The 13,546-nt window shown below is 40.9% G+C and overlaps 1 protein-coding gene across 1 annotated transcript in view; it reads right to left on the reverse strand.

The window, feature by feature from the left end:
- The window catches only part of slc15a2 (solute carrier family 15 member 2), a 32,501-nt gene that overhangs the window by 2,824 nt on the left and 16,131 nt on the right, over window positions 1-13,546 (reverse strand). Inside the window, exons 14-21 of the mRNA XM_041807429.1 lie at window positions 10,780-10,861; window positions 10,303-10,428; window positions 9,363-9,527; window positions 9,202-9,248; window positions 8,965-9,069; window positions 7,099-7,198; window positions 6,872-7,015; window positions 1,260-1,364 (exon numbers count right to left, since the gene is read on the reverse strand). Coding sequence (XP_041663363.1) covers window positions 1,260-1,364; window positions 6,872-7,015; window positions 7,099-7,198; window positions 8,965-9,069; window positions 9,202-9,248; window positions 9,363-9,527; window positions 10,303-10,428; window positions 10,780-10,861 — 874 coding nt within the window. The remainder of the gene's footprint in view (window positions 1-1,259; window positions 1,365-6,871; window positions 7,016-7,098; window positions 7,199-8,964; window positions 9,070-9,201; window positions 9,249-9,362; window positions 9,528-10,302; window positions 10,429-10,779; window positions 10,862-13,546) is intronic.

Consider the following 13,546-nt stretch of genomic DNA (forward strand, 5'->3'; position numbering starts at 1 on the left):
TTGGCACTAAGTTATAGAAGATCAAAACATTTGAAAGCCAGCTTGGAGTTTGCAACGAAATCAACATAAAAAGCCAGTGTGTTTTAACACTGAGGAGAGGCTTCCATCTAGCCACTCTGCCATAAAGCCCAGATCAGTAGATTGCTGCAGTGATCATTGTCCCTCTTTGATTTGTCTCATCTCCACACAGGATCTCGGGAACTCAATCAGAGTGACCAAGCAGCAAGCTCTTGGAAGAGTCCTGGTTGTCTTCCATTTGGTAATTATAGAGGCCACTGTGCTCCTGGGAACTTTGAGTTCAGCAGAATTTTTTGTAGCCTTCTCCAGATCTGTCTTTTTCAACAGTCCTGTCTCTGAGCTCTGCAGGCAGTTCCTTTGACCTCATGGCTTGGTTTTTGATCTGATATGCATTGTCAGCTGTGAGGCCTTCAATAGAGAAGTGTGTGCCTTTCCAAACCATGTCTAATCAGTTTAATTTATGACAGGTGGACGTCAATCAAGGTGCAGAAACATCTCAGCAAAGATCAAGAGAAATATGAGGAACCTGGGCTAAAATTCTAGTCTTGTTGCGAACAAATACTTCACTTTTCACTTTTCCATTATAGAGCACCAAGAGTAATATGATGAGAAAAAAAATGTGTTTTTGACTTCAGCACCAGGCTGCAGCATAAAAAAAATGACAAAAGTGATGGGGGGTCTGAATACTTTTTTGTATATTGGAGTTCCTGGCACTTCCTGGAAAGTCAAAGCATGCTGCCTGACTAACCCAGGACACTTCTTTAATCAGAGTCTTCAGCCTTGTCCACATGAAGACAAAAACGTTATATTTCCATTTCATTTTAAAAAAGTTTTCCGTAAATATGGGATCGTTTCAGGAAATGTCCACGTAAGCACAGAACCACTGAAACGCTGTAGTATATATGCCAAGCCTGTATGTGGTGCTGTATTGCTGCCATGGAGATACAACAAAAGAGAGAAGGAGATCACAGAAAACTGACACATTGGCTGTGTCCAAAATCACTCGCTATTCACTATACTATAGTGGATAAGGAGTAGGGAATGAGTGTGTGGTTTCTGACACAGCCTTAAACTTTTTCTCTAGTTGCCCTTCTGGTTGTTCTCCGCAGTGGATTAGAATTTAAAAAATGGCAGATCGACAAACTTAAAAAAATAAATAAGTACCTAAAAATATCCACTGATTTCCACTGTCACCCTAAGTGAAAAATATTTCTGGTGTTTAGAGTCTCTTGAGGTCTTACCTGTTCCAGTCCCGCTCCCTCTGCCACAATCAGCACTATCACATTCCCAAATGCAACTGTGAGCAACCAGCCAGCCTGCAGGACTGACTTCATGTTGGCTGGAGCCTGAAGGGAAAAGAGATCTATGGTTAGAAAAAGGAGAGAAATCACAGTCATAGGCTCCTAGGGGTGTGATGAGACACTTATCTCATGAGACAAGACGAGACTTGGGTCCACAAGATGAAACAAGATTCTACACCGATAGGTCACGGATCATCTCCGTTACTTCATTTGCTCTCCCACCAACAGTTCCAAAGTGTCCAGGGCATCTTTGTGATCTTTTATAGTTTCCAGTGTGGTATTGTTTTGTGATCCTGGTGTCCGGGCAATATTGATCTCCCAAGATGACTTTCACCTCCACGAGAAATCTCGTGAGGTGAGATCTCGTCACACCCCTATAGGCTCCTATAAATATTTACCAGTACCGTGACAATGGATCACAACTTCTTGATTATAGAAATCCAGGAGCAAGCAACTTAGGGCAATCTTAAATTTAAACCAATGAGCTAAAATGTTAAGGAGAGAAAGAAACACCCACTCATAAAGCTAATCCCACTGCTGTTGATGCAGTGTTTCCCAGAAATTCTAACTACCAGTACTCCTACACAAAACTGGTGTTTTGACTGTGAAACATTCAGCCTTTGCAGGTCTTAAATGTGGCTCTGAAAGGCTTCTTTCTCCCACACAAAGTTGCACAACTTTACTCAGACTCAGGGAACTTGATATGTTTCAAAGTTTCATGGTGAGAAAAACTATCTTAAACTATTCCAGAAGCTTTTTGGCCTTTACTGCCAATTTTTCCTCTCAATTTTTACATTACATAATTTTTTATGGCTCCATACACAGAATCCTTTTGTCATGAGTATAGATGCCATCCATCTTCCTGTCAGCAAACAAAAGCTTTACATTTATAATACTTTGAGGGGAACATTGGAGAGGTGGTACTGAAATAGTAGCTGCCTAAATAGGTTTCTGTTTACAATGTTACAATGTCATTTAGCAGACGCTTTTCTCCAAAGCGACGTACATTTGAGAGCAAGAACAACACAAGCAATGATCTAGACAAGAAGAAACAACATCAGTAAGTGCCATCAAGTGCTTCAGGTTCAATTGGACGCAAGTGCTGCCGTGTAGAGTTTAAGGCAGAGTACCTAAAATATACGTTGTTTATGTAGTTTTTTTTTGTTTTGTTTTTTTTTTTGTTTTTTTGTTTTTTTTTTTGTTTTTATGTTTTTTTTTTTTGTTTGTTTGTTTTTAGACATCAACAATGAATCAAGGAAAATGTGGGATCACTAATCGCCATTCATTAGGCTTCACAACAACTATTTACCAAGTACCAAGTGCTGGATCATTCCCAAAGAGCTGGGCAAAGAAATCCCAGAAGTAGAGCAGGACAGTGCGAGCTAACTATAGTTGGGAAACTCATTCAACCACTGGGGACAGCAGTGGAGAATAGTCTGGCTGAGACTCAATCTACTACTGGGGACAACAGTAGAGAATTGCCTAGCTAAGTGCAAAGTGTTCTCTGAAGAGCTGGGTCTTTAGCCTTCTCTTGAAAGTAGACAGGGAGTCTGTAGATCGAATGGAGTTGGGTAATTCATTCCACCATTTAGGGACAACAGAGGAGAAGAGTCGAGCTAGTGACTTAGGAGCATGATGTGCTGGAAGTACCAGGCGCCTTTCGCTGGCTGAGCGTAGTGGGCGAGAAGGGGTGTAGACCTGGATGAGGGACTCCAGGTAAACAGGAGCAGTTTTAGTTACTGCTTTGTAAGCAATGATTAGAGTTTTGAATTTAATGCAAGCTGCAACTGGAAGCCAGTGTAGAGAGATTAAAAGAGGCGTGACATGAGCTCTCTTGGGTTGGTTGAAGACCAGACGTGCTGCTGCGTTCTGGATCAACTGCAGAGGTATAACTGTGCATGCAGGTAGGCCTGCCAGTAATGAGTTACAGTAGTCAATACGTGATATTATAAGAGCCTGTACTAGGAGTTGTGTAGCATGCTCTGTCAAGTAGGGTCTGATCCTCTTGATGTTGTAGAAGGCGAAACGGCAGGACCGAGCAATCGAGGCCACATGGAGCTTGAAGGTTAGCTGGTCATCAATCATGACACCCAGATTCCGGGCTGTCTTAGTGGGCAAGAGATTATTTGATCCAAGCTGGATATTGATCTGCGGTTCCATAGTGGGACTGGCTGGGATGATAATGAGCTCAGTTTTGGGCAGGTTGAGCTGAAGGTGACGTTCCCTCATCCATTTAGAAATATCAGCAAGGCAGGATGAGATCCGAGCTGAGACAGTTGTGTCATCTGGTGGAAAGGACAGGAATAGCTGTGTGTCGTCTGCATAGCAGTGATAAGAAAAGCCATGGGAGCGGATGATTGCACCAAGTGAGGTGGTGTATATTGAGAAAAGTAGGGGACCAAGCACAGACCCTTGAGGCACCCCTGTTGATAAGCCATGCAGTTTAGACACTCCTCCCTTCCATGATACTCTAAAAGATCTCCCTGTGAGGTAGGACTTAAACCACTGTAGGGCAGATCCTGAGATACCAAGTGAAGAGAGTGTGGAGAGGAGGATTTGGTGGTTTACTGTGTCAAAGGCAGCAGACAGATCCAGCAGTAAGAGAACTGAGGACTGACCAGCTGCTCTGGCCAAGCGAAGTGATTCCGTTACCGACAAAGTGCAGTTTCAGTAGAGTGGCCCGCCTAAAGCCAGACTGATTCTGATCAAGTAGATCATTGTTCTGCAAGTGTTCTGAGAGCTGGTTGAAGACTGTGCGCTCCAGTATTTTTGATAGGAATGGGAGAAGTGAGACCGGCCTGTAATTTTCAACCAGGGCTGGGTTGAGAGTGGGTTTTTTGAGCAGTGGTGTAACCCGCGCTTGCTTGAAAGCAGCTGGGAAAACACCTGTGGACAGAGAGGAGTTAATGATACAACTCACAGCAGGGCTGATTGTGGGCTCAATCGCCTGCAAGAGATGTGATGGTATCGGATCGAGGGGACAGGTTGTGGGCTTAGAGTCAAGCAGAAGCCTGGTGACCTCGCTCTCACTTAGTGGAGAGAATGAGCTAAGTGATGCATCACTAGCTGGTGGCAGAAAACTGAGTTGGACAGGCTCAGAGAATTGGTTGCTGATGGCACAAACCTTGTCAGTGAAATAGGAGGCGAACATGTCTGGAGTCAACATACTGGAGGGTTGTGGGTTTGAAGGAGAGAGGAGCGAGTTAAAAGCAGAGAAGAGTTTGCGTGCATCAGTGGCAGCACAGATCTTTGATTGATAGAACGCCTTCTTAGCAGATTTTAGAGCAGAGGTAAAACAGGACAGTTTTTGCTGATAAGCACTCAAGTCAGTGGTTTGTTTGGATTTACGCCATTTTCTCTCTGCCGCTCTGAGCCCTGCCCTTTGGGTTCTGATGACCTCAGTGAGCCAGGGACAAGGTGGAGTATTACGAATAGGCTTAGACACCAGAGGGCAGAGTTTGTCCAGAGAGGAGGTCAGTGAGGAGCAGAATGTGTCTGTGGCCTCGTTAACAGTGAGTGTGAAGGACTCGTTACATGAGGCTAGTGCAGCTGAGACCTCGTCAGACAGCTGTGCTGGGTCAAGTGACTGAAGGTTTCTGCGGTATGATCTTAATTGAGTAGTAGATTGTTGAAGTTCAGGTAAGCCAAGTGAGAACTGAATGAAGTAGTGGTCAGAGAGGTGAAGTGGTGTTACACTCAAATTAGCCGTGGAGCAATTGCGAGTTAGAATCAAATCCAGTGTATTACCAGCCTTGTGTGTAGGAGGCGTTTGAACCAGTTTCAAGTCAAAGGAGGACAGTAGTGAAATAAAATCAGTAGCCTGGGCTCTATCCAAGTGGATGTTCATGTCACCCATGACAACCAATGGTGTGCCATCATCAGGGATCTCTGAGAGTAACATGTCCAGTTCCACAATAAAGTTGTCCAGGTGACCCCCAGGTGGGCGGTATACCACAACCATGTAAGCCTTTATTGGGGCAGTGACCTGTACTGCATGATATTCAAATGAGGTGTTATTGTCCAAGGGTTTGAACTGGCTGAAGTTCCAGCTATGAGAAAGAATAATGCCTGTGCCACCTCCTCGGCCAGAAGAGCGAGGTGTATGAGAGAACACTGCATCAACTGATAGAGCAGTTGGTGTTACAGTGTTCTCAGGACGGACCCAAGTTTCTGTCAGGGCTAGGACCTGAATGTTAGACAGTTTAGTGAGGGAATTGATGAATTCTGCTTTGTTAACTGCAGACTGGCAGTTCCAGAGGCCAACTGTGATAAAAGGTTGTGGAAAAGAGGCATTCTGCAAAGTGGATAGATTATGCAGGTTTCGTTTTCTGTAACTATTGTGCTTCTTTCTGTTCCCATATATGACTTGTATTTTTTGGTTGCACATGTTGCGTTAGACTGCTGGGGTGCGTTAGACTGTTATGAGGCAGTGCTGCCTGTCGGTGGACTCGCACAGGTAGACTCGCTGGTCTTTACCCAATGTGGTCTTCACACAATTGGGCTTCCACAAGGGCTGACGCTTACGCTGACGCTACAGCGCAGTCTGTGTACTTATATAGAGAGATATGCCACAGATGTGCACAATTGAGTTGATTGTGCACAGCCGCTAACCGCCCCAGCTGGCAAATTTAGATTCAAACTCTCTTAAAGCTTGGACTACAGTGAAACTCCGCCCCGGCAGTTTACACTTTTAGCAATCAATAGAGGGAGCCACACGCGTCAACTGCCTCACCTATTGTTGCAGAGAGAGTGAAACTAACACGTTCAGCCTAAGCAAAACTGCCAACAACCTACTTCCAACTGAAACAACCAAAAGCAGATTCCTCTTACCAAGTAGCTTCTCCCTTCCTATCTCAAAGATCAGAGCTTGTTCTGTTTAGCCAGTAAAACAAATAAATTTGCTTGTAAAACAAGCCAAACTAGGAAAGCACTCAGAGAGCACAGAACTCCAACATTAGCCCTATCTCCCAATAGTAAAGAATCCTTTTAAAAATTCCTGGATCCAGACGGTGATCCGGATCACTCCCAAAATCAGTTCTTCCTTATGCCATTTCTGACATTTCCTGAAAATTTCATCAAAATCCATCCATAACTGTTTGAGTTATGTTGCTAACAAACAAACTAACTAACATACCCTGCTGATCACATAACCTCCTTGGCAGAGGTAATAAATGTGGGCTACAGGACAGAATAAGATAGAGGGGTGCCATAATATGCACTGCAACCAACATGATAATGAGATCAGGCAATCCATACTCATACATTTAAAAAAGCTGAAAATACAAACTTGCATTTTCCTTAGCATGTTTAGATAGAGAAGCTACTATCGTGCTGATTATTAAAAATTGTAACAAAAAATGTCCTTATCAGTTTACTTCCTCAGATTTTTGCCCAGAAATTTCGCAATAAGGACAAGTAATATCAGTGAGATAACTCAAAGTACTACCCTAGGTGAGGAAGGAATATTAGAATTTTCTTTAAGATCTAGATCTGGCAAATAGTTACAGGTGTTAAGTGTAACAGATGCAGTGATTGTATGTATCATGACAAACCTGTGAGTAGGAGAACTCGAGGCCTGTGATGGAGAACATGACCTCTCCTGCAGTTATGAGGACGTACTGAGGGATCTGCCATGCGATGTGCACATCATTAGCTTTCACATCCTCCATCGTGTGAGGAACTATTTTACCTGATTCCTATAGAAAAACACACACACAGCTCTGTCATGCTTTGTTACAAGTAAGATCTTTACATGAGGTTAAATTTTAAGCTGACTTACCTCCAAGAGTATAACAGTGTACAAGGCTCCAAAGTCCAGCAGGCCCAGATTGAGCTTAGGGCAGGTCTTTGATGCTGTGGTGCAGGTTACATCAGGGTATCTACCAGGAGACGAGAGGTTTATGAAGATGGAGAGAGGTTTGAAGAATTGACTGATGCATCACGTGCTTGAAAATATTATTTATTAAGTTGAGGCTAATTTTGAAAGTAAAAGGCAGCATCTCGGAAAAAGCTGACTTTTCTGCAGTGAAGACCGAGACAGGATAAAACCAGAAACTGACTTGCCAACACTGATTTGACCTCGTGATTGGAAGGGAGCTTTCTGATTTGTAGGGATGATGCCCTGTTGAAAAACCTGCCTGCACAAATCAAAGAAAAGCACTGGAGTTCCAAAATTATTCTTGCTCTAATGCACTGATATTTACAGACATCAGGCATGTTCTAAATACAAATGTCACATTATCCATATTTGTTCAAAATGGAAATAGGCTTCAGTATTTCCATTATGTATTCATGTGGGCATCAGAAATACATTTTAAGGATATTTCTTATTTACAAACCCTTAATTCCAAAAAAGTTATGACACTGTGTAAAATGTGGATCAAAATAGAACACAGTGAGTTACATATGAGGATCTTTTTTGCAAATAACATTTGCATGTGCCTTTTAAAGGTCATATACTAGTGCATCTCAAAAAATTAGAATATCATGAAAAAGTTCAATATTTTTTGTCACTCTCTCCTGAAAGTGAAACCCATATACCTGAAGGCCGCTATCAAAGCAACCTGGGCTTCCATTACACCTGAGCAGTGCCACAGGCTGATTGCCTCCATACCACGCCGCATTGATGCAGCAATTCATGCAAAAGGAGGCCTAACCAAGTATTGAAGCGTAGAAATGAACATACTTTTCAGAAGCCTGACATGTCTGTTGAAAAAAATCCTTTTTTTAATTGTTCTTATGGAATATTTTAATTTTTTGAGACACTGAATTTTGGGTTTTCTTATCTGTAAGCCATAATCATCAACTTTTCAAGAAATAAAGGCTTGAAATACTTCACTTTATGTGTAACAAGTCTATATAATATATGGGTTTCACTTTCAGAAACAAGTGACAAAAAATATTGAACTTTTTCATGATATTCTAATTTTTTGAGATGCACTGGTATCATGCAAAATACACTTTTCAGGCTGTTCTAACAAAAATATGTGCCCCTGGCCTGTCCACAGCCCCCCAAGAATCATAATCCCCCCTACCACCTTATCCAGCCTTCAGAAAATGTGTGTTAAAACAAGCTGTTGTCAGATTTTCCCCTCATGATGTCATGTGGGGAGTTAGTGCCTCCCCCAGGTTCGGTTGGCCCTCCCCTGCTGGAAAGAAAGTTCCGCCCTCCTCTCCTGGTCTTCTTCTCAGCTGGCAGCTGAGAGGAAGATCAGGAGAGCCACATCCATTAAGCCACATCCATTTCCTGAGAGGGACGGAGTCAGACAGCTCATTAACATTTAAAGTCACAGACACAGAAACAGAAACAGATCGTTCTAAACAAAGGTTGAAAGAGAGGGTTTTTAGTTATATAAAAATGCTCCAACACTGGAGTGTTTTTTCAGTAACAAATTTCACTGGCATGTTTTGGGGACTTTGAGACCAATATAAACCTGTCTCTAAGGGGTAAAATATGTGATCTTTAAAGGATGCTTTGCCAGTGATTCAAGTGAACTTAATTTCTTAAATCTGTGGATTCACCACCATTAGTGATGCCTAGTTGTCATTTATTTTAAACGTTTGAAAACAGAAGGTTTCTTTGGAAAACTGACATTTCAACCCTGGGTGTAAACTTTGTTCCCGTTCCCCACCCCGTCCTACTCACTCTCCTCGATCAACGCTCTTGTTCATCGACATGACACCAGAGGGAACGAAGAACTCCACTTCTCCGACAAGTATCGTAATATCATCTGGTCCTTTGTTTAGGAACCTTAAAATAAGAAGAAATTTTAATGATAACAGGGTTACTTTGGTTTATATTTCAATCAACAACAGAATAATGTACCTGAAATGATAACAGTGTAAAGAAGATACACAGCTTCTGAGATCAGCCATACTTTACCTCAGATAAGGATTTCCATCCTCAGTTTTCTTTATGTTATCTTCAACCTGGATGGTTCAAACAAAGTCCATTTTAAGTTTACTTCTAACTGTAGTTTGCTTGTGAAGTTTTAAAGCTGTTGAAGAAATTGTAGATGTTTCCAGTTTTTAAGGGCCACTTACAAGTTTGCACTGGATACCAGTAATGTCAGAGTCTACAATCAGACTGTAGGCCTTCTTCTCTTCAAACTCCTCTACACAGTTAGTGGTTTCTCCGTTAAAGGTGACTTGAACCGGGATGTGTTTGCTGTGTGCTCCTATCGTGACAGTCTCATATTTTGGAGGGTCCTGATACATGAAGAGAGACCAAGGGCTCATTTAAGGTTCCTGACAAAATCTTTAAGACGTCATAGAATGGCATAAGTAAATCAGATTTTCTAGATTAAAGAGCTTAATTTTTTTACACCATCTTCTTAACATGCACTCGTTGGTGTTGTTTTAGCTGTAATTTATTTTTGGACTTGGCTAAGTGCAAATCTGTCCTGTTCTCTTGATTTTGTCTCAGTTAGTGAGGTCTGTAATCCTCAAATTGTAGTTAGTAGGTTCTTTGAAATGCAAATACAAACAACAAGAGGAAACAAAACCAGTTTTTAATGTCTGAAGGGCTTTGCAAAAGGCAAACATAAACAGCACATTTAAAATTAACATATGGTTTACATCCACACCTCACCTTGTTTTTTCACCTAGTAGGCCAAGAAGCAAACTCCAAAAGCTTTGTTCCTGTAGTACAATAATTAACCTGCTCAAATTGTTTAATCATTTCTGTTTTCCAAATACCCACTATCATAAAACATTCTTTTAATCACAAGCAGGCATTTTCTGTTTAAATCAAGTGAATGTTACTGAGCGATAAGGCTGATAAACTCTGCACAGCTCAGAACTCTCTCACAGAGATAGAAAGTCAACTGTTTGTTCTCAACCCTGATTTGTTTCCGGGATGAAGGAGAAACTCACTGCACACATCCATTAGAGTAAAAAGGACTGACTGAGAGTTGTGTGCTGTCCTGCGTCAACACTACACTGTATAAACCTTTTATTCCTACTTCAGCACTCCTGTTATTACCTGAAGGTGTTTGATGGGAGCAGTAAACGGGTTACTTGAACCAATGCTCACGCTCACATCACCTCCTGCCAGGTTATACACCTGCATGAGACAATTTCCAGTTGGGGCAGGATTCACCACACTTTCCTAATAGAGAAGAAACAATAGGATAACACTGATCAATACTTCAATACATTTTCATGACTAAATAAGACATTTGGAAATGTTTACAGAGCTGATAATTTTAATGATGCTTTCATCTTTGCAAACAAGCTTTATAACACAATTGCAAGCTTTGCAGTTTGCAAGGTTTTAAATTTGAATCTTTGCAGGATGCATGTAAGTTCAGGATAATTCAAAGTTAGATTGCGAATGTGTACATCCTTCCACGTTTTCTCACTGGCAATGCATGCATTCAAATAAAAGGAAACATGATAACGTCAATTTATTCCATTTTCGGTAGCAAAAAAAAAAAAAAAAGTTTTTTTCAATACATACCACAACATTCACTTCGACCACTGTGGCTGCTCCAAAGGCCAGAGCTGCAAAAATCATTCCCATGGCCATTTTCCGCAGAGGCCTGAAGGCACAAAAAATCAATTCTTTTACAGACCTCAAAGCTACAATATGTAGAATTTTTTGCACTGCAACAAATTTCTTCATTAATTCAAAATGACAACTCATTTTTTATTTGTCGTTAAGTTTCCTAAATTGCCTTAAATATCTCCAAAAGCTTTCAAAGCCAGAAAAACTCTTAACTTCTATGGTTTTAACAGGATGTTTCCTGTCACTGTGGCTGTCATGACGGAGCTACCATGACAGAATCAACTTGATCTTAGCTGCCATGGAAATGTTGGATGTTAAGTAAAAGACTCCTACAAAATGACTGGGATGAACCCCAATTATTCTCTACCAGTGATTACAAGTTTGATTACTCAAGCTCAATGCAATGCAAATGCAAAACTCCAAAAACACCCCACCCACACCATGTAATGTTGTGGCTGCACTAGTCACTTCCTGATTGAGGAGAGATCCCACAACGGCTTACTTCTTGTTCTGAACTGAAAACTCTGTTCATTTAAAACAGCACTCCATAAGGTGTATTTACTAAAGCACTATTTGCACGAGTTAACAAAGAGAAACGATCCGCGGATCCGCGGCGGATCATTTCTTTTTGTTTACTTCGGACCTGCTACCTACCTGTACCTGACTACCTGGGCTGTGCACGGGGATCTCCGTTTAAGATTTCACCATTCGCACAAAATTAGTCTTATCTGTGGACCTCTGGTAATATATGAGTTACCCTCGATGTCAGTGTTTGCTGAGGTGTATTTGCACAGGATAATCAAATTCTGTAATTTACTCAAATTTACAGACATTTCTGAATTTTTGTTTCTAAATTCCATACAAAAATGCAATGTGCAAGTATGAGAGAGTGAGCTGTCTTATGTTAAATATAAACGGTTCTTGTCGTCTGTTAAAAGTTGGCTGCATTGTTGGCGGATTATTACGCACAACAACCCCTCTTGCACAAATCAGCTGTTGAAGCCTAACCACCACACGATGAGCGACACATTTCAACACATAAACTGTCTGATGCATGAAATGATTAATAATACAAACAGTACTATCAGGCACTTGTGAAGACAAGCTGTTGTAGGTGGAGCAAAAGTGCTGCACATCTATGCACACACATCTGTTTGGATAGTACAGTTTAAATTTAGAAATCAAGCAAAATAAAGTCGTTTGTCAATAAAAGATGAAATGAACTGAAAGAAAAGTACTATAATTGTCAAAACTTTGTAGACAATCTACTACGCAGCCTTTATTATTTTTTTCTATCACAAAAAGACGCAGAAAAAAGCTGCAAGGAGCGTAAAAAAACACAAACACAACCCTAAATTACAGAGATGCTGATTGACATGGGAACAGTATTATCTGTGTACCTCTGAATATGCCCAAATATGGTAGGTAATTTGCCCTCAAATTTTTACTCTGCAAATTACAGACACACGAGATTGAAAACACAGATGTCCTGTGCAATTATTACAAATTACCAGAGGTTCCTAGGTAATACTAATCCTATGCAAATAAGGCTTTAATACCATGTATTGGTTTCATATATGAATTACCACCAATACCAATACCAATGTATTTCATGTATGAATTTGCAATAATGAGGTAGAAAAGCTGTTAAAAATGCCCTCCCTGGTTTGCACTGCAAGCCATCAAAGAATGCTTTGCAAGAAGCCCAAAGCATGAACCAGGAAAGCCACTTTTAACAGCTTTTCTCCCTCTTTATATGGAATTCATCAATGAAACCAAAAAACTGAGTGGAAATTCTCAGAAAAGGTCATGATTCAAAGAAGAATTTTTGTAGCACACTAGAAGTGACTCTCTAGGCTTAGGAAGCTATATCCAGCCAATGAAGTTGTGTCAGTATGCACAGCATGCATAGCATGCAAACAGCCAGTTGGCAGAAAGGACAGCATTGACTTTGCAGAAACATCACAGTTTGGTGGAATTTTTGGATGAAAGAAAACAAGAACAACATCAAGATGAAACTTTAGTTCTTAGCAAAATGCTGGTGGAATTCACCTGTGGCAGGTAGTGCAGTGACTCCAACTAGCCATTTTGGCTGGCTGAATTTATCCCTGACACATCCTGTGCTCTGTTCTTACAGGTCCCATGTTAGTGCCAGAGTTTAAGGACACAGTTAGAGTGGAAGGTGCGTAATGCAATGAGGCTGTTTTGCACATAAAGGGGGCATTTTTCCCAGATATAACTGCAAACTTGCAAACTTTGTTGGTCAATTTGTGATTTCTCCAGAGTAGATAAGAAAAGATAGAATACTATGAGAACTCTCTTGCTGTAATATTGCTAAAAATTTGATGTTTTTCCTGGATAGAAGATACATCAAAAAAGTATCCCAAGTAAAGTCACTGTTTATGGTTTCAAAGTTAAAGTTTTATCATTTTATAGATCTGAAAAGTGATTTCCACATCACTGTCTTCACTTATCTCCTGTCTGATAAGAAACTACCCCACCCTTTTTTAACACAAGGCCATCTGTTTCAATGTTTCCATTAAAACTAGAGCTTTCCTCTGAATTTCTGAAACAAGAATATATATAACTATAAGCTGTCTATGTGAGAAACTACCTTAGGCTACATCTACAACTCTGCAGGAGAAATTAGCCCTTTATGTGATCTATTATTATACGGCACAGTGTGCTGGAAAATTTGCAGGAAAATAAAAGAACTGCT

Source organism: Cheilinus undulatus, linkage group 15, assembly GCF_018320785.1.
Source record: "Cheilinus undulatus linkage group 15, ASM1832078v1, whole genome shotgun sequence".
NCBI classification, from domain to species: Eukaryota; Metazoa; Chordata; class Actinopteri; order Labriformes; family Labridae; genus Cheilinus; species Cheilinus undulatus.